Here is a 15,229-nt window from a genome sequence, read left to right on the forward strand (position 1 = left end):
GCAAAAACAGTGATTTCTTCTCTCTACTTCTTCCATTTTTTAATTGATAATTATCTAGTTTTCATTAAATTGAAAATCAAACTTGCATCTTTATCCAAATCTCAACTCAGTTAAATCTGAGGACATAAAGCTAACAAGTGTAAAATATTTACCATTAACGTCATCTCCATCTTGTGCATAAAAGTCTGTAACCTCCTGGAAAGCATGGCTGTATTCAAAATACATGTTAGCCATCCTTTCTACTCGAATTCTGTCATCCCGCACACTGAAAGAAAAATATGAAAACATTAAAGACGATGATCCATAACCTCGAACTTTTGGTATTTAGGCCTTGGCCTGACGAAGGAAAAAAAAAAAGACTCATTCTTTATTCTCTCCCAAGTTGAAGAAAAAGTGAGAAAGAACTAAGGCTTCCCTGTCAAGAGGCCACATTTCATAAAATATAATTATTACTTTTACAACTGGTATCCTACATTATCAAGCACATTGTGAATACTTTATATATATTGTTATCAAAAACTCACTGAAATTAAGGTCAATTACTTTAACAAATACAAAAGTGGAAAAAATGGAAAAGCATCAATTTAATTGCATCATTTGTTTAAATACTCTAGCAACAGAATACATCATTGAGCAATTCTTTCCTTGAAGTGGCATCTTTGGCTGGCTGGCTTTTTGGCAAGTCCATTTCTTCTACCACAGCCTCCAGTCAAACACAGTAAATTCCCCTTATGTCAACTCTCATTCTTTATTTAAGTGGTTCTACAGTCTTTTTAAAATATGCATGTGTGCATGTGTGTATATCTATGATTATATTAAGTACATAAACAAAATCATCAAATCATCATCCACACTTGTGGTGTTCTGTCTTTCCCATTTTCTTTGCTTGACTCCCCATTCCTCCTTTTTTCTCTTTCCTTATCACCTCACTCCCAGCCCATGTTAACAGCCTATAATGAATCTTTAATTTTTTTCATGTTCATATGGTCATACACAATTATGTCATACACACACACTCACACATGCATTGCTTTATAAAAATGGGGTGACTTTAGACAAACCTTCCCGCATCTTGTTTTCTTCACTAAGTAATCACTCTTAGAAATCCTCCATATAGTTACCTAGCTACCACTCATTCTTTTTAATGGCTGAAAAAATATTCATAGTATGTAAAAGCCAAAATTTATTCAACCAATTTTTTTTACTGTTGGTTATTCATTTGGTGTTAACATTTTGCCACATATTGTTTCATAGTATTTTTATCTAAAAAAATTACAAATACAATTGTATACTGCACACATCCCTCTTCAGCCATATTCATCTCTCTACCATCTTCAGAAGTAAACAGTACCTTTAATTTGGTGTAGAGTACCACCATGTATGTCTTTATACTTTACAATGTATTTTAGCATCTTTACACAATACATTGTATTATTTCATGTCCTAAATTTTATGTAAGTGGCACTTTACTATACCTGTCCTTCTACAACTTGCTTTTGCACTCAGTATTATATTTCTAAGATCTGATTTCAAAATGTTTAACTGCTGCCAATTTAACTGCTTATATTTTTGAGCAAATTTTTAGGATTTGCTTTTCAAATTTAATTCACCTGAACTATTCTGGGGGGATGGTATGAAGTTAGAAATACAATTTTATTTTCCATATGATTATCAATTAATGATCAAGCACCATTTATAGACCATTCCATCTTTTCCTATTGATTTATAATGCTGCCTCCAATGCACATCATATTTCTATATATGTGTGATCCTGTTTCTGGCTTCTACCTTGTTCCATTGATTTTTTGTTTTCCTCTGTCCTTATATGAGGATCACAGTATTGTAATTTCCATGGCTTAGTCTCTGTGGCAAGTCCCCTACTTTGTTTTGCAAGATTGTCTTGGCTACTCCTTGGCTTTTGGTTTTCTTTATAAATTTTAAGTTCATTTTATCAAGTTCCAAAAAAACCTTATTGGGATTTTGATATGCAATGAATTAATTTAGAGAGAAATGGTATCTTAAAAAAATCAAGATACCCCATTGTTAAGCATAATTTCTCTATTTATTCATGTCTTTTATACCTAACAACACTGTTCTGTCATTTTCTTTATATATCTTTGGTTGTGCTCACTCATAGATATGTTATACATTAATACTATTGTGAAGTGAATCTTTTCTTCTACTGCATTTACTAAAAGGCTATCACTGGGGTACATGAACCTAAATTTTGACACGTAGCAGCTGTGCTGAACACGCTTTTCTTGTATTGCCCACGTATGGATTAATATCATCTGCAAGAAGAAAAAAGATTGTGTGGTCTCTCCCATACAATTTCTCTTTTTCATTTCTTTTTCCTGTCTCATTATACTACTGGCTAAGACCTTGTGCTAAACAAAGAAAATGCTAACAGGTATCCTTTGTTTTCTTACTGACACTAACAGGAATGTTTCTGAAGTTTCAACTCTGAAGTATGATGTTTGCTGTGGGCTTTAGAACAAATGACTTTTTAGCCCAAAGTTTGGTAAGTTTCCAAGTTTTAGCAAAAAAAAAAAAAAATTACTCAAAAAGGGTTGTTGATTCTTACCTAATGCTGTTCCTACAGGTGTTAAAATGATCATACAGTTTCCTCTCACTTAATCTCCTAAAATATTATTCATACTTTCTGATGCTGATTGATCCTTGCACTCCTGGAACATATCATACTTGTCATGATGTTCTATGCTGCTTAAATAAAGTTATCAACTTGATTTCCTAGTGTTTTTTTCCCCCAGAAAATCTGTGCCAGCATACCTAGTTCCAAAGTCTCTTTCTGTTCTACTGCAAGACTAGACAGGCATAAGCTGATTCAGGAAGAAATCTAAGAGGGAGGATTTTCTCCCATCTGTGATGCTGGAGAGGATTTTTCCACCTTAATACAGTGGAGAGAGTACCAGACTATTATAAATCTCATAGCGTTTTTTATCTTCCTGTAGACTCCCTTAATACTTGGATTTTTAGAAGTCTGCTGAAAAGTTACTTAGCAACTCAAAAAAGCAACGAATGACCTTACATGAGTTCCAAACTGTTTTTGTACAACTTCCTAGAGTGAACACAGGAGGCAGTTGGTAACTCAATTACTGCTCTAATTAACATTTTGTTTGAGAAGCATAAAAGGATTTAGAAACCCATTAAATTTGATAAAAATGGATTTGTCAATTATCCTTGAGGCTTTCATGGAAGCATTACAAGAGTGTTAAATTCAAAGTTCTACAATCTATATTAAATATCCTCATTTTTTCCCCACAAACTGGAATGGAGCTTTATGTAAAATCTCCTGTGTTTCCCTAGATTTCTTAATTGAATAAAGTTATGGTAAAATCAAATCACTGTATCTTTGAAACAAAAGTCTACTTGAAACACTGTATACATAATGAGTAATATCCAACCAGAATTTTGCCAAACTAGATTTTAGTAAAATTTCCAGATTAAACAGAGAACTGTCAATCTTGGTTCCCTGAGACTATAGTCTGTGAAATCAGAATCACCTGCAACACATATTAAACGCACAGAGGCCACACCCCAAGTGTGTTCAATCTGAATTCAGCAGGAATCTGGAGGAGCGGGGGCACATTCATTTTCAACAGGATTTTGGTGTGATTAACTTTTAAAAATCAAGGAAATTAACTATGGTCATATAATTGACCAAGGACTTAAAAAATTATTAAAAAAAACCACACAAAAAAAACACCCTCTCCTTCCCACCCTCTATAGAGGATGCGATCAGGGGCTGAAGCCTTATGAATGGAAAGAAGGCTGAACAGAGGCGATGCTCCTCCATGTGCCTGGGGTGGCAACCACCCTTCTGTGCTGGATGGAGCACTAACGTCAGGATGTGAGTCTCGGTCATTACATGGCGGGTGTCAAGTTGCACTGTTTAAAGATTTCCAATTTTAAAAAGTCCTTTTCATATATTACATGTCTCTCTGTTGTCAAATATATCGTTTTTGAAAAACTAAAAGGTGGTAAAACTCTCAACAAGTGTGAAGCCCACACTAAAAAAAAAAAGGAGAGGGGGACTTTACACTCAGTATCCTTTAATGTCAACTTGGACATAAAACCGGTGACTCTTTGGTGGTGAGTAACAAACTACCTACGAAGATTTTGGACTACTGTTCAATTGTGACCAAACAATGTCAGCTTACCAACTTTATGATCTATGCTGACTTTAGAAGCTGTACTTTTTATAGATAAAAAGAGCCTTGTTAAAGGCTGAAAATCAAACTCAAGTTCTCTTCTGACAGTGTACTTACTGATGATAGTAACACTGCTAACTGAGTTCCAAGCTTAGTTGAGTGATTAATTCTCTTCTCTAAGGATAGAATGCAACAGAGATCTAGACTGAATAAGGCAGACCATGTAACATAGTTACAATGTCTCTACATTAGAATTAGTATGAAATTCATTAATTTTATCACTGCTTACGATAGGGAACTATCACTATTTTCTTAGAAGACTAAAGGCATGGTGTCAAATTATAAAGATAACCACTAGAACAAAAACATCAGAATACTCCATAAGAACAGTAAGGAAAACAGACCACATTGTGAAAGATTCTTTAAAAGACAGAAAGATAGAAAATAAAATGTGGACAAACTAAAATCAAATATATCTGCCATACTGACAAATATAAATGGGCTGATAAACTCACCGATTTAAAGAAAATTACCCTCAGAATGTATTACAAAGAAGAAAAACCTATGCTACAAGCATGAGCAAAACTTAAAATTCAGAAAGATGAGAAATAAAAGGATGGCTGAAGAACACTGCCCAGATGGATAATTAGGCTAATGCAAATAAAAAGAAAGCATGGGACAAGATTTTGTTATCAGGCAAGATAAAATTCAAAACAGACAAAAAGCATTAAGCAAGACAAAGAGAGGTACTTTATAATAAAGAAGACAAGATGGAAGAAAAGCTTTCTATCCCACATCCTTAAAAGAGTTTTAGATTGTTGAACCGTTGGGATATACTACTTATTTAAAAAATAAAAGTGTTTATTCAGAAGAGAGAAAAAAGGAAAGAGCAGATTTCAGGATTTACACAGGAGCTCCCAGATGTTTGTCACTTCCCTGGACTTGAACCTGGGAGGCTAGGAGTCCAAGGAACAGAGCAGCTGCAGCCATCCTGCCACCTTGTGGAACATGAGATGAAGGCAAACACAAGAGGGAGGGACAAGGAGAAGAGCCCCTAAATCCAGCCATGCCCAACCCCAGCCTACCTTTGAACTTTTCATTCATTTCATTCATTTTCATTCACTTACATGAGCCAGTATGTTCGTTTTCAACTTTTAAAAATTCATTAAGGACTCACTAGAAAGTACTGGGCTTTCAAAAGGAAAAAAGGGTCCTTTGCTGTCCAGAGAAGAAAGTGGACACAATCACACAGGTAACGTCTTAGAAAGATGGCAACCTCTACTGCTGGCCAAATGGCCAGTTTGATTTCGGCTGGTGAGTCTGCTTCAGACCAAACCAACAGGGGGACAGACTACAAGTCAGAGAGTCTAGAAACCAGGAAGACCCCTCCTCCCACACTTCCCCACCAAGCAGAGGTCCAGGGACCTTAGCCAAGTCACCACTGGGGGCTAGAAACCAAGAGCAGATTTAGGGCCAAGGCCCCTGCAGGATTAGAGAGACCTGAGGTGAAGGGACACTGGGACCCAGAGACAGGCCTGCTGGGGAGCGGGAGGAAGGACCGAGCATTTCCTCACTTGCTGTGCAAACTCCACAGGGCCTCAGACTGAGGAGGCCTCCGGCCCAGGAATAACCAAGGCCAGCACGCCTGGCAGCTGTGTCGCTCAAAAGACCAAGAACTATAAGAGGTATTATCTTTTTTTTGTGAAAAAGTCATCATCATCATTCTTTATCTGACTTCCTCAGAGAACATCAGAGGGGGAGGGTCTATCTTACCCACTGAAACACTGTGTAAGTCCCTTTTTCCTTTTCTCTCCAAATTCTCTCATACTTCGTGGCTGCTCTGGAGTCTCTCTTCATGCGTCACCCCCAAAAATTACTCTCTTGTAATTCTTAGTTTTTTTAAAATTAATTTATTAAAAAAATTTAAAGTAGCTTTATGTTAGGAGATATTATCGTAAGGTAAGAAGCCAACACCAGGTAAACTCAGGTAAAACTTCCTCTGGCTCTTTCTAATCAAAAGATTAGAAGGTTTTTTGCTTTTTTTTTAGAGTGGTTGCTACTTTAAAAAAATAAAAATAAGAAAATAACGCCCCATCAAAAAATTTCTAATCTGTCTTGGCAAACCTGACAGGCAAGTATCTCTGTCTGCAATGAGGTCAGGAAAACTAAGAGGATTAGCGTACTCAAACTTGGGAAACCAAAGGGAAGGGAAACGGTGAAGGGGGAGGGAATGAAGGCAGAAAGCCCAAGGGCCTAGACAAGCCATCACTTCTGCCTGTACTCATGGCCTCCCACTTCTTCTTCCTTGATCCCGGAAATCTCTAAGGACAAACTCCCTTGTAACAACATTTTAAAACCTCCATTCTCGCTTAATCTGTCAGCCCATCCTAATCCTGGGTCTTTTTCCCACCCAGGTCCACATACCGTGCCCCCAGGTCTGTGCGCACTTTCTTACTTAACAAGCCCGCCAAGACTTACCTCCTCTAAGATGCTTTCCCAGAAGAATAACCACATGGCTAGGACAGCCTGTACCTTCCACTGGACACGTGGGACTGCGGTTTGTAAAATAATACCTTCAGAAATAAAGCTACTTTGTTTGAGCACACATGCTTCTTGTCAGAAACTTTACTGCTAGAGATAGAAATCCAAGCTATAATATGCATTATAAAGGAATGAAAGCTTCATGGAATATTAACCAGAATAATGTCGGCTGTGCTATAAAACATGACTCCTTCTGAAGTCCAGAAGCAGAGGTGAAGGAAGGGACTGGCTGCTTCTTTGTGTGTTTTCCCCAAGAAGTCGTTATAACCTAATGGTTCAAAGCCAGGAAGGATGGACCAAATCGCAGTTCTGCCACTTACTAGCTGTTTAATCCCAGACTTCACATCTCGCTGCCTCAGTTTCCTGGAAATCTGTATGAAAAGAATAGTAACTCCCTCACAGGGTGTTGGTGAAGATTAAATCACCCAATAAATATAAAGCCCTTAGAGCAGCACCTAATACATAGTGTTAGCCACTGCAATTATTATTAATACTATTACTGCTACTTAAGAATGAAAAATAGTAGTCATGCTCAAAGGAAGAGGGGAAAAGGGAAAGAGCGTTAGCACAGACATAATCGGGCAGGACAGACACAAAGAAAAGAGCATGTCAGCAATGAGAAATACTCTCATCAGCTACCAAGATGTGTCTCTAACAATACCCTTTTCACTTCAGGGGAACAGAGGATGAAGAGGAGTAAAAGCTAATGTGGGATTTCAGAAACCACTGCCCCTCTCCAAAATAACACCTCACCTCCTTTTGATGCCTGAAATGCCTTTAAACAGACACCAAGCATTTTCATTTCACAAGTAGAAACAAAAGAAGCTACTCAAGGGGGGAGGGTATAGCTCAAGTGGTAGACCGCATGCTTAGCATGCACAAGCGCTGGGGTTCAATCCCCAGTATACCCCCTAAAAGTAAATAAATAAACCTAATCACCTCTACCCACCCCCCAAAAAAGGGAAAAGACAAATTTGAAAGAAAAGAAAAAAAAAAAAGCAGCTACTCAAAGGTCACTTGAATAGCAGTCTTCAAAGATGGGAAGACAAAAGACATAAAAAGGCTTTTCTATATACTAAGGTTATTTTTAAAGTTAAGTATTAGAAAATTTAACAAAAGTTGCTAAATTCTAAAACTGATTACCTAAAATGATACCAATTATGCAATATTTATGTGCTTTCCTGAATGTTCCAAATTCCTTAGCTTAATTTCTCTCTCTCATACACACATACACGAGTGCACACACACGTACAGAATTATCCTTTTTACCTTCATCTCTAATTGGGTCTCTATTAGGAAGAGGTTGGCATGGTAGGTGTTTAAGAGCTCCCATGTGGTAAATAACTAAATTCTAACATATAAATAACTTCTGACACCCACAAAACACACACACTTTTAAAAATGACATCCTACAACATCAGTGTCCAAATTATCTACTAACCTAAGTAGGTCATTTTTCAAAGCTAAACTCAAAATAAAGCCTTTGACATCAACATAATTCAATGCGGTCAGAAGAGTCTTTAAGACAAATGGTGTGGAAGCAACTATTAGGCAAAGATTTTTTATGACATAAAAGAAACTAAGAAAACTGATAAATTTGATTTCCACCAAAATTAAAACCTTGTGTTCTTCCAAGGTCATCAAGAAAATTAAAAGGCAAGCCACAGACTGGGAGAAAATATTCACAATAAACATATCTGACAAAGGATTTGTATTCAGAATATAGAAAGAATTCTTACAGCTCACTGATCAGACAAGCAACTCAATTTGTTTAATGGGCAAAAGAAGATATATGAATAGCCAATAAACACATGGAAACATCATTGGTCATCAAAAAAAAAAGTAAATAAAACCAAAATGAGACACCACTTCACACTCAGTATAACGGCTAAAAATAAAAAGAATGTCAACACCAATCGTTGGCAAAGATGCACAGCAACCGCAACTCTCCTACCTGCTGCTGAGAGCATATAATTGGGGAACTACTTTTTTTTTTTTTGCATTTCTAAAACTTTTTATTATTGCTCCCCTTAAGGAAACTTTTTAGACATGTTTTCATAAGAGTCCCACACCAGGAAAATTTTAATATCACAGATGTTGTGATATTAAACACTGCATATCTACTTTTAAAAATAGTTCAGCTGTTTCTTATACAGTTAAAACATACACTTACCCATATAGCCCAGAAATTCCACTCTTAGGTATTTACCCAAAATAAAGACTTAAGTCCATAAGAAAACTAGGCTACAGATGTTCTCAGTAGCTTTACTGAAAGTAGCCAAAAAGTCAAATGCTGAGCAAGTGAATGGATAAACAAATTTTGTAGCAATACTACTAAACAATACAAAGGAACAAACTACTGATACACTCAACACTGGGTGAATTTCATAGGCTTTATGCTGAAAGGGGCTGGACATAAAAGAGTATATCCTGTAATGAGTCCATCTATGTGAAATTCTGTAACAGTCTAATCAGATCAGTATTTGTCTGGAGTAGGAGGTGGAGGTGGGGAGAAAAATGACTGCAAAAAGGCATAGGGAACTTTCTGGGAAGATGGAAATGTTCTATATCTTAACTGGGGTGGTGGTTATATTGATGCATATATTTATCAAAATTGATCTGATTCATACAGTTGAAGTGTGTAAATTGTATTGCATGTAAATTATACTTGATTTAAGAAGATTAAAAATCAAAGCTTTTGATATTTGCCATATTAATTTATAGCTGAAAATTTTGTATTAAAAAAATCTGAACATTTAGACCAACAAATTCCTGTGCATATGTGTAATTCAAATACACTTTTGAATTAAGATTCTAATTCCAGTATTTAGTCACCAAAAAGCAATGGTGCAGAGAAGTATCTCATTTTGAAGAAAAACATTTAACTTCAAAAAGTACATTCCATATTTAAGTGCGTTGAGATAATCACAGTGTAAATGTCATCTATTTTATATATATATAATCATCCTAACACGAGGCAACTTTTTACAGAATAATTTATGCTTCCTGTGGTTCAAAGACATTTTTTTTCAACCATAAAAATCACCAAGTCATTACCTGACATTATATGCTTTTGAGAAAAAGCAAAAGAAACCCTTCTTTTCTGAGAACTCCATAGGCTTACATAATCCTGAAGAGAATGATCAGCATTAAAACATTCTCAGATTACTGGAAATTTGTCTCAAACATTTTCTTCATGCATGATTAAAAGCAGTTTCTCAGTAACAGACACAAAATCAAGACCATTTCACTTGATCATATGCCTTTTGAGTTCATTAACAAGCTTAAGCCTGCCTCAGGCAACCTAAGGAAAAAAAAAATCTTCCTCAACTAATGTTTTTCTCCACAAATACTAATTCTGATGTTATCCTCACAAAAAGCCACTTCAAAAAAATTTATCAACAAATTGACAATCTGGAATTCACAGTACAATGAATAAAAAATTATACACAAATCATACACCAACTAACTGGTGTTTCCTTTTCAGTTCAAGTCAACAAATCTTCACTGTGTAAGTACTACAGGAACAAAAAGAAGAAAAGAAAAAAGAAGGTCCCTGCCCTATGTTATGGGTTGAGTTGTGTCCTCCTAAAATCTGTACAGAGAAGTCTTAACAACCCCCAGCACCTCAAAATGTGACCTTATTTGGAGATAGGGCCCTTACAGAGGTGATCAGGTTGAAGTGAGGTCATTAGGGTGGGCCCTAGTTCAATATGACCAGTGTCTTTATAAAAAAGAGGAAATTTGGACACAGAGCCACACATAAAAAGAAGACACAGGTAGAAGATGGCTGTCTACAAGCCAAGGAGAGAGGCCCAGGAGATCCTTCCCTCTCAGCCCTTAGAAGGAACCAACCCTGCCAGAACCTTGATTTTGGATTTCTAGCATCTGGAAGTGTAAAACAATAAATTTCTGTTTTTTAAGCCATCAGTCTGTGGTATTTGTTACAGCAGTCCTCACAAACTAAACACAGCCCTACTAAAAGCCTCAAAATCTGCTCAGGACGCTTATAAACAAATCGCTAGAACACCAAGTAGACTGAAAGGAATGCTGTGACAGTATCTGCCAATTTCGAGAGTGTAAATATTTCCACCGTGGCTCTTTTAAGCTACCAATGCTTTAACAACCTGAAAGAAAATCCCATGGAAATGTACCAATCCATTCTCACAAGCCGCTATAAGCCAGGTCTACCACAGACCAACAATGCAGGCATTAGTAGTTAATATCCACAGGCAATTTCAATGTTCAGCCAAGGCTAAAACCACAGCGAAAAAGTATATGACAGCTTCATAAAAGCAGTAAGGCTGTTAAAATATAGACTATTTCAGAAGACAGATATAGGGAAAACACATGACTAAAAATAGTTAAAGAATGGCAGAAAAACAAGTGATGAATGAAAATAAAAGAGTTAACAATTAATGAGCACTTACTGTGTCCAAGGCACTGCTTTAAACCCATTATAGGTATGAAATAACATAATCCTCACTACTACTCTATGAAAAAGTTCTATTTTTATATACCTTTTATTTACATATATATATGTGTGTGTGTATATGTATACATATATGTGTATACATATATATACATATATACACACACACACACACACACACATACATATACATACCTGTCTTTGAATAAGGAAACAGAGCCAAGGAGAGGTTAATAAGATCCACAGCTAAAAACGAGGGAGCTAAGATTCAAATAGATTGGCACCAAACTCTGTAGTCAGACCACTGTTCTGTGCCGTTTCTCACTGTACTTGACATATTCAGAACATGATAATCAATCTAGTGCAACTAGAACCCAGAGGTAAGGACTAGGGACCAGACAGTAGGAAGGATGCCACACCCCTGGCCTCATATGTTACTTTACATAAGCAATGGGTTTGCAACTCAAACTCTTTTAAAATGAAGCAATTTAAACTTCTTGCATAATTTGTTATTTAAATATGCCAAATCAAATTAGAAAAGTTTGCAAGTGAAAATCTTCCTGTAAAACAAAATCCCCACCTTTGAATTTATCTTGTGCCTAAATTCTGGTTTTACATACAAGGACTGCTTAGCAGGCAAAAAGCACCTGTGATCACTCAAGAGCAATTAACATGGCCAAGAGCCTCTGAGAAGGAATCCAGGAAAATCATACACATTCCCTAAGCCACAAGGAGAATTCTAGAAGAGGCTGCACTCACCAAGCACCTGGGGCAGAGACAGCACCAAACAGAAAAGGCCTACATTTTCCACTTTTGAGGTTAGAGGAAAGATACCCACGAACACTTCACATCACCATGGCCCGAGGGGATGAATGGATTCCACCACTGTTTCCAACATTCAGCCAGTATTTAACTCTGGAATTGTTCTCTCTTTCTAGAGGCATATATTTCAATGTGCACAGGGCCTTGGAACTAAAGTAAGGAAGCCCTTTCCTCTGCAGCCCCAGGAAAATGACAGAATGTGATGAGAGGCTAAGCTCGGTAACTGTAGCAACAGGTTGGTGGGAGGAGGCAGAATATGACAATCAATCTACAGGCCAGGCTGCTCCCACTGTTCTCTGGCAGGCAAAGAAACAGGATTTTATTCTGTATGGGTGGGCCACCTTTTGTCTTACTCAATTTAATCACCCACAAGTAAACTCTGTGATATCTGAGGGTTGGCAGTTCAGAGTTACATAAAAGACTGTACACTATCCTTACCTGTAAGTCAAGTCATACATAAATCACAGCCTGATTTAGCAACTAGGAACTGCTCAGACTTAAAAATGGCAGTAACCACTTTACCAAGCACTTCCAAACTCCCAATATTTTAGGCAGAACCAAACTACTAATTACATTCCTACTTGCAAAAGTTATGTCTGCTTTAACAGTATTAAACACCGGTCACTTTTCAGATAGTTTGCAAAATGAGGTAGAAGAAACTGAGCATCCAAGGAAAAGAGGCAGTGGTCTGACAATTCAGGTAAACAGTTACTGATTAACAAAAAGTTCTTTAAAGCCAGGATCATGTTAAGAAACATTTTACATCACTACCCAACCCCCACAAATAATCACAGTGTATTACTCTTCTATTAATAATGTAACAAACTACTACAAACTAAGTGGCTTAAAACAATACACGTTTATTATTTCATAGTTCTGTATGTCAGAATTCCGACACTGGTCTTGCTGGTCTGAAATCAAGGTGTCAACAAGGCTGTGTTCTTTTCTGGAGGCTCTAGGAGAGAAATCTGGTTCCTTGCCCTTTCCAATTTCTAGAAGCAGTCTACCTTTCTTTTAAGCCAATACTGGCGGTTCAAACACATCACATCACTCTGACTCCTCTTCTGTCTCCCTCTTCCATATTTAAAGGACTCTTATGATTAACTGAGCCCTCCTAGACAATCCAGGGTACTCTCCCTATCTTAAGGTCAGCTGAGTAGCAACCTTAATTCCTCTTTGTCATTTAATCTCACATATTCTCAGGTCCCAGTGTTTGGGACATGGTATCTTTGGAGACAGACACATACATATATGCATATAAGCTACTAGACCACCTGTGCCTGTTTCCTCATTTATAAAATATATAATTTGTAAGTAATATAGTAGTTACTATATAATAACAGTAACTACTTCAAAGGGTTGCTATGAAGATTATAAGAGTTAATATGAGCAACGGTTACAGAATACACCTGGCTTATAGTGTGAGTTTCATTAACTGCTTTTTTTACAAACTCATATCCACCTTTGTTTAAACTGTTCTCTCACTGGAGAATATATCTTCCCAACATCTGTCTAGTTAAGTGTTGCCTAAACTTCTAGGCCCTCTCTTGCATGAAGCATCCCTACACTGTGTAAAACTGCACTGGTCTAATACAGTAACTACTAATCACATGCAGCTACTGAGCCCTTGAAATGTGGTCTGAACTGAGATGTGCTGTTAGTGTAAAATTCACACTGGATTTTAAAAACTTTGTGAAAATGTAAAGATTTAATGTATAAAAAAGAATGTAACAGAGTTAACATGTTGAAATGATATTTGGGATATAATGAATTAAATTAAATGTATTATTAAGGTCATTTTCATCTGTTTCTCTTTAATTTTTAATGTGGCTACCAGAAAGTTTAAAATTACATATATGATTCACAGTATACTTCTATTGAGCAGTGCTGCTCTACCCAAAATTATCTTCTCCCTTTCATGGACTCTCTTAGCATTCTGTTTGCTTTCCTATCACACACTTTATATTATAATTTATTTTTATATTTATTATATTTATAATTTATATTTATAATTTATAATATATAATTTATAATTATATTTATAATGTGCTTTGTACTGGAGTGATTTGTATAATATGGTAGCTTTCCAAATAGATTGGCAAAGGTCATAGATCTTTTAATCTCAAGAAGATCCATGGTTATTATACAATCAATGTTTGTGAGGCTGAATGGAAAGGGAAACATTATGTAGCTAATGTGTTTTGTATACATTATTTGATTTATTGTTAACAGGAATGACCAAAAGTCACTTTGTCTTTGAAGCAACTTTTCCTTGGGTTAAAGACATGATTAGGATCCACAGCAAATGGAAAAACTGTAGCTACATACAATGCACCCTTCTACCTTTGACAATACACTATTCTAATTTCATTTTTTTTAAAGTGTCCATTGTAACCCATAAAATTGCTTTTATAATCCACCAACGACTTGTGACCACAGTTCAAAAAGCACTGCCTTGATAGGGCATGTGCAGGCCTTCCTGGCTGGACACAAACCATGAAGGCTGTCATGTGATACTCAGCACCAGGTATGGACTAACTGTGCGCTGTGGTCATGGTCAACGTGGCCATCAAGGAAGAAGATATGCACATTCAGTCATCATGCACTCTTCTCTCCACCAGCCTTCCTGTTAGGGCTGGAAACAATCTAGTACACAATCTAGTATGGTGTGTTCAGGGTCCACGTCCACTCCCATGAGATGGAAAGCTTAGCTCAGCCTGGCCAGGAAGAGACGGTCACAGCCAAAGGATCAAAGTAAGAGAAAGAGTTCATGATGGCACTGAGGGAAAGGGTCCTGGGAGCTTGTCAGAGTTTTCCGAGCTGTTGTTGTGTTGGGGAGCTTCCAGGAAAGCCTGGGAAAATGCCATCAACCTCAGTATTATGTATAGTAAATCAAACTACATATTGAGTCAAATACTAAACAGGTATTTTCTTAAAGAGAGTGAAAGGAGGAGGGGTAAGAGACAGAGGAGGAAGAGGGAAGTAGGGAAGAAAAATGGTAGAGGAAAAAAGCAAACCAGGACTTTACAAACTTTTACTGCTTGAGGGATGAAGACTTGGTTTGGTGGTTAAAAAGAACCCACAAAAAGAGGATGGGAGGGAAAAGAAATTTCTGGCCTGAAAATAAGAGAGAAGAAAATAATCTGAGTAATCAACAAAAATGATGGAAATTAGTAAGAAATCTCCCTTCAGCAGAAAGCTTCGACAGGAAGGAGTCATTGAAAAGATAAATGGATAAGACCACGTCCACAAAGGCTCAGAC

General features: G+C 36.8%; 1 protein-coding gene across 1 annotated transcript in view; it reads right to left on the minus strand.

Annotated features, from left to right (window-relative positions):
- MSH3 (mutS homolog 3) overlaps nucleotides 1-15,229 on the minus strand; it is a 137,599-nt gene that overhangs the window by 91,050 nt on the left and 31,320 nt on the right. The window contains exon 9 of the mRNA XM_072958444.1: nucleotides 153-265. Within this exon, the coding sequence (XP_072814545.1) occupies nucleotides 153-265 (113 nt within the window). The remainder of the gene's footprint in view (nucleotides 1-152; nucleotides 266-15,229) is intronic.

Source organism: Vicugna pacos, chromosome 3 (genome assembly GCF_048564905.1).
Source record: "Vicugna pacos chromosome 3, VicPac4, whole genome shotgun sequence".
Classification (NCBI taxonomy): Eukaryota; Metazoa; Chordata; class Mammalia; order Artiodactyla; family Camelidae; genus Vicugna; species Vicugna pacos.